We start from the raw sequence: 6,473 nt of genomic DNA on the forward strand, positions 1-6,473 counted from the left end.
AGAGTCAGGAGGCAGCATGTCCTTTGAAGCTGGAGAGATCAGGGCTCCAATGCTCGCTTCCCTACTCATTAGCTGTGGGATCTTGGGCAAGTTACCAAACCTTCCAGAGCCTTCAGAAAGTATGTCAGAGAACGGGAATTAAGATAACCTCCCAAGGACTGGAAAGACACAAGAAGGTCACATAAAGATGTGACAGCTGCTAATCTCTTAGGTGTGTGACCCTGGGGAAGTTATTGAGCCTCCCTGAGCCTCAGTTTCTTCATCTGTAAAATGAAGCTAATAGTATGTGCCATGGGGGGCTTGCTACAAGGATTAAATAATGCAATGGTTCTCAAATTTTAGTGGAGTGCTTCTCAAACTTGAGCTTGTACCAGCATCACCTGGAGGGCTTGTTAGAACAGGCTGCCAGGCCCCACCCCCAGAGCTTCTGATGCAGGATGTCTGGGGTGGGTCTGAGTAGTTGCATTTCCAATAAGTCCCCAGATGATGTTCATGCTGCTACTCCAGACCATATTTTGAGAACCACTGCTATAAAGAGCCCTAATTAAATGTTTGGCATGTAGCAGATGCTCAATACAGGCAAGGTCCATACTACTCTCTATCTCATTAGGCTAACCACACTGTACCAGCCCCACCGAGACCAAGTAAGATGGGAAACAGAACATTCTGAAGTTCATCACTCCTCCAGGAGGGCCTCAGGCTCTAACCAAGACCTGGGAGCCCGACAGCAGCCCTCAAAATCATCCCTCCCCTCCTGACCCACAACACACACAAAAAGCCAGGGATCTGGCGTCCCAGGCCTGCTTGGGGACTCCCATATTGCCATCCCCTTCCCGGAGGCCTTCGCTCCCCTGCCAGGTTTTCCTCCAATCTTGGGACAGCACTGTGTGACAACCCCTCAGCCTGCATTCTGTAACATCTAGGTCCCTGAGACCTCCTCTTAGAATCAAAGGGCTACCATCCAAGTGGTATCTTGGTTCCTCAGAACCTGTCCTGAGTGGGCAGGCAGGCCTGGGCCATCTCCTGCTTCACTTCCTCCTGCCTGCCCGATGGAGCCTTGTGCTCTGGGCTCCAACAGTATAGAACAGAGGCAGTGTGCTGGAGCACAGACAACTGAAGCCTTAGGAGTTGGGTCTACCTAGTCCCAATCCTTTCTCCACCACTTACTGCTGTGTAATGCTGGACAAGCCTCCATGGGATTCAGAGGCATAATCTGAAAAATGGGGATCACAATGAAACCTTGTGGGTTATTGTGATAAAAAAATGAGGCATCTTATGTTAAAGACAAGCACATCATAGGCCCCCAGCAGATGGCAGCTCATCTCTGTAGGGTGAGTGGAAGTGCCTCTCCCGAAAACTCCTCAGTCAAGCAAAAAAAAAAATCCCTCCATGCACCCTTTCCTTTGAGTAGTGTAAAGCAGGAAACCAACACAATGTCAGGCAGCTCGGTGGTCTTCTCCACATACGTACCCCATAGAGGAGCCGAGCCTGAGCCAGGGCATTGCCAAAGGCAAACAGGATCATCTTGGCCCGCAGCTGATCTGGTTGAAAGCGGTGTGGTCGTAAATTGGCTGACTCCAGCAAATACAGGGTATGGGGATAGGGGTAAGGATAACCCTCCCGGAATCCTGCAAGACATGTCATCATGTGGAGGGGTAGAAAAGATTAATCAGCCTGCCCCAAAGCCTCAGGAAAGTCACCCGACCTCAGCTGAGTGCCAGGCACGACAGAGATTCAGTAAAGGTAGATATTATCACTGTAGCTCAGGGGCTGGCAAACGTCAACCTGCCGGCCTAATCTGGCCCATTTTTGAAAATAAAATTTTTACTGGAGCACACCCACACCCACCCATTTACATATGTCTATTATGTAGCTGTGACAGAGATCATACGTGGCTTGCAAAACCTAAAATACCATTTGGTTCTTTACAGAAAATGTTTGCCAACCTGTTCCAGGTGATTCTTGCAGGCTAGCTCTAACTCCACCCCTTTCTCGCTCATTCAAGCACACAGATGATAGTGATATTAGAAGGATAACCTGAAATCTATGGTAATTATTTTTTTAAAAAGCGAATCACTTGCAAAATTCAATACTTGATTATTAGTAACAAATGACTTGCCTCATACCTCACAACACTACGCTGAGCATCAAAGTTCAGCACTTGTTCATCTCAGCCACAACCCTGCCAGGTCACCACTGCTTCCCCTATATGGCCATGAGCAAACCCTCGGAGGCTGGGGGCTTCTAGAGTGAGTGACCTGGATTAGCGAAAGTGGGTGAAACAGAGGCAGAAAGAGGCTGGGAAAGTGTGGGCTCTGAAAATCCCAGAGGAGAACACTACTTAAGAAAAAGAGACATGACTTTCCTGTCTGCCTCAGTTCCTCCGCACGTGTGAGTACCCAACACTCAGAACTCACTCTCTGCCAAGCTCTAACACAGGAACCAGGAACAGAGCCCACGTGATGCCTGCCGCTACCTTTGAGGGGCTCACCAAGTCTAGAGGGGAGACAGACAGGAAAACTGATCACATCCACACAGAGGGACATGTCAAGACACGAGGGAAGCCAGGGGGCTGTGTGAGGACAGACGAAAGGCCCCTGACCAGACTGCGAGGTTGCAGAGCATTTCTGGGAAGAAGTGAGTCCTAAGATGAATTGTGACAGATGAGTAGTCATTAAACGAACACAAAAAGAGGTGAATGGTCAAAAGTGCAGGCAGAAGGAAAAGGAAGTGCCAAAGCATGGTGGTGAGAAAAGGCACAGTTGGAATACAGGGGGCTTGGAGGGGAGGAGACAAAGATGAGGCTGGAGAGAGGAGCAGAGGGCAGATGTGAAGGCCTTCATGTGATAAGCTAAGGAGTTCAAACTTTATCCAACAGGCAATGGGGAGGTGGGCACGGCGAGCAATGGGATTAAACCTGTGTTCTGTAAAGACTACTCTGGGGCTTCCCTGGTGGCGCAGTGGTTGAGAATCCGCCTGCCAATGCAGCGCAGACATGGGTTCACTCTCTGGTCCAGGAAGATCCCACATGCCACAGAGCAACTAAGCCTGTGAGCCACAACTACTGAGCCTGTGCTCTAGAGCCTGCAAGCCACAACTACTGAGCCCGTGTGCCACAACTACTGAAGCCCACACACCCTAGTGCCCGTGCTCTGCAACAAGAGAAGCCACCGCAACGAAGAGTAGCCCCCACTCTCCACAACTAGGGAAAGCCCGCGTGCAGCAACGAAGACTCAATGCAGCCAAAAATCAATCAATAAATAAATTTATAAAACAAACAAACAAACGACTACTCTGGAACTGTGAACTAGAGGGACCAGAGAGAAAAATAGCCTGGGTCAGACTAACCAGTCGAGAGGTTGTGGTAATAGGCTGGATGAGAGACAGTAGGGAGTGACCAAGGTGTAGCTGTGGAAATGGAGAGAGGTTAAGGAGAAAGGTGCTACCTTAATGACTGAGTGGATGGCAGGAACTGCAGGCCTGTGCAGCCTGACTCCCTAGTTCCTGTCTTGGCTCACTGGGGAGGTGGTGGTGCTTTGTTTGACAGAGGTGGTATGAAGACCACCATTCAAGGACTGTGGGGCTTCCTCCATCCTAGCAGGAGGTTGGCAGAGTTTACAGGGTATACAGAGAGGGGGTGCCTTTCAAGGGAACTATGAATAAAGGAAACATCTGATGCCTGGTCAAAAGCCCCTCAAGCTACCCATTACAACTGAGGTAACAGAATTATTTCTCAGGGGTCAAAAGCAAAGTCAGCCTTTGAGCCAATCCAAACCTCCCTGAGTCTCAGTTTCCTTGCCTATAAAATGGGGTTTACTGGTACCTATCTCACAGGGCTGCTACACGGCTCTTAGGAGAAAATGAACATGAGGTGCTTAGCAGATACTACGTACTCAGTGTTTCCTTTCTCTTTGGAGAAAGCTTGTCCCTCATCTGCACACTGCCTAAAAGTCAAAGGCTTTGATACTTACCTGTGTCATCGTTCACATCATAAACATTGCATTCCTGAAGACCCACAGTGGGAGATATGGGATAGAAGGTCTCAAGAACATGATTCTTAGTAGCTTCTACTTCCTCTCGGGAGGCTATGGGGGACAGAGGATCCTTGGCATTCAGTTGGGCTCCACTGGAACCATGGACCTGAATAAGAGTAGACTCTTGATTCCAGGTGGTGGATAACGTGTTGTTTTGGGCACAGATCTGGCTGGCCAGAGAAGGATGCTTGAGAATCTGGGATTTACACAGCTGTATCAGACCGTCCACAATGACTGGGCAGTAGGTCTCTCTCTTGGGGATGTCTTCATTAGAGTGCCAGAGACAAGCATGAGAGATCACATTCAGAAGACGTTCATCCTTGTTCTCTATGTGGTTCCTTGGATCGTCAGCAAGGCTAAGCACTTTCTCAGGAAGGCCTTCTATTAACTTGGTCTTGGTAAGCCAGAGGGCCTGCTTTACACCCTCGAGGCGGTGGCAACGCTGGTGGAAGATATAGCAGGCCTGGTCCTTGTACAGCGGGTGCTCGTGAAGCGGGGGCAAGCGGAGGAACTTCGGGTGCGTCCAGCCGGGGTCCCAGGGCGGGAAGACTCGCCGCGCCAGACCAGGCAGAAAGTGCATCTTCCCCGTGTAGGTGACGGGCTCCAGTCCAGGAATCTCGTACACCCTGTCCGGGAGAGGAGGCTCGGGCTTCCGCGTGGAGCGCACACTGGAACCATGGACCTGAATAAGAGTAGACTCTAAAGGGGGAGAAAAACGATTAGTCTAACCTGGTCTAAAGCCTTAGCTAGGCAAAGTCTAAAGCTTTCATCCTGCCATGCTCCTCAAGTCTTTTACAGCTTTACTATCTGATCTGCCTCATCACAGAAAACAGAACTTTGGAAATTCATCCTTGTGCTTATCATGTAAGCAGGTAGGCCTCCTTCACTTGATGTCTGGGTGCCATCCTCTGCCTCTGCTGGGCCTTGGAGTAGACAAGGAAACATCAGATCCAAAGGACTGAGTGGGCTGGCTGAAGTCACAGAACAAGCATGTAACAAGACTGGAGTTGAAATGAAGGTCACATCATTCCTAATCTAGTGATCTTCATTCTAAAGAACAGAAGGGGACACGAGAACAAGATGGTGGAGGAGAAGGACCTGAGCTCACCTCCTCTCACAAAAACACCAAAACAACTAACTGCTGAACAACCATCGACAAAAAAGGACTGGAACCTACCAAAAAAGATATTCTACTTCTAAAGACAAAGAAGAAGCCACAACAAGATGGTTGGAGGGGTGCATTCGAAATACAATTAAATCCCACATCCACTGAGTGGGCGACTCACAGACTGGAAAATAATTACATCACAGAGGTTCTCCCACAGGAGTGAGAGTTCTGAGCCCCACAAAAGGTTCCTCAGTCTGGGGGTCTGGCATCAGGAGGAGGAATCCCCAGAGCATTTGGCTTTGAAGGCCAGTGGCGCTTGATTGCAGGAACTCGACAGGACTGGGAGAAAAAGAAATGCCACTCTTGGAAGGCGGACACAGGGTCTCGTGTGTACCAGGACCCAGGAGAAAAAGCACTGACCTCATAGGAACCTGGGCCAGACCTACCTGCTGATCTTGGACGGTCCCTGGGGAAGTGGGGGGGGGCGGGGGGCAGCTGTGGCTCACAGTGGGGTCAAGGACACTGGTGGTGGAGGTACTAGAGAGTACTCATTGGCGTGAGCTGTCCTGGAGGCCACCATTTTGATGCCAAGACCTGACCCCACCCAACAGCCCACAGGCTCCAGGGCTGGGATGCCTCCAGTCAAACAACCAACAGGGCGGGAACACAGCCCCGCCCATCAGCACACAGGCTGCGTAAAGTCTCCTCAGCCCACAGCCGCCTCTAAACACACCCCCTTGACACGGCCCTGCCCGCCAGAGGGACAAGACCCAGAGCCACCCACCAGTGGGCGAGCACCACTCCCTCCCACGAGGAAGCCTGCACAAGCCTACATGTAAGAATGGATACTATAAAACTCTTAGAGGAAAACACAGGTAGAACACTCTGACATAAATTGCAGCAATATCTTTTTTGATCCACCTCCTAGAGTAATGAAAATAAAAACAAAACAAATTGGAAACTAATCGAACTTAAAAGCTGTTGCACAGTAAAGGAAACCATAAACAAAACAAAAAGACAACACACAGAATGGGAAAAAGTATTTGCAAACGATGCGACTGGCAAGGGATTAATCTCCAAGATATACAAACAGCTCATGCAGCTCAATATTTAAAAAAAAACCCAATCAAAAAATGGGAAGACCTAAATAGACATTTCTCCAACGAAGACATACAGATGGCCAAAAAGGCCAAAAAGCACATGAAAAGATACTCAACACCACTAATTATTAGAGAAATGCAAATCAAAACTATTAAGAGGTATCACTTCACACCAGTCAGAATGGCCATTATCAAAGTCTACAAACAGGGACTTCCCTGGTGGCACAGTGG

The 6,473-nt window shown here is 49.3% G+C and overlaps 2 protein-coding genes across 2 annotated transcripts in view; both read right to left on the bottom strand.

Moving 5' to 3' along the window:
- Positions 1 to 6,473, bottom strand: part of LOC114486066 (single-stranded DNA-binding protein 3) — a 152,761-nt gene that overhangs the window by 16,376 nt on the left and 129,912 nt on the right. The gene's annotated exons all lie outside the window — the stretch shown is intronic.
- On the bottom strand, positions 1,351 to 5,694 carry LOC114486067 (39S ribosomal protein L37, mitochondrial-like). Its single transcript, XM_028488192.1, has 3 exons — positions 5,691 to 5,694; positions 3,972 to 4,733; positions 1,351 to 1,628 (listed from the first exon to the last, which is right to left on the bottom strand). Exons 1-3 carry the CDS (start codon positions 5,692 to 5,694, stop codon positions 1,366 to 1,368), a joined length of 1,029 nt encoding a protein of 342 aa, XP_028343993.1. The 3' UTR covers positions 1,351 to 1,365.

The sequence above is a fragment of the Physeter macrocephalus genome, chromosome 4, assembly GCF_002837175.3.
Source record: "Physeter macrocephalus isolate SW-GA chromosome 4, ASM283717v5, whole genome shotgun sequence".
Taxonomy (NCBI): domain Eukaryota; kingdom Metazoa; phylum Chordata; class Mammalia; order Artiodactyla; family Physeteridae; genus Physeter; species Physeter macrocephalus.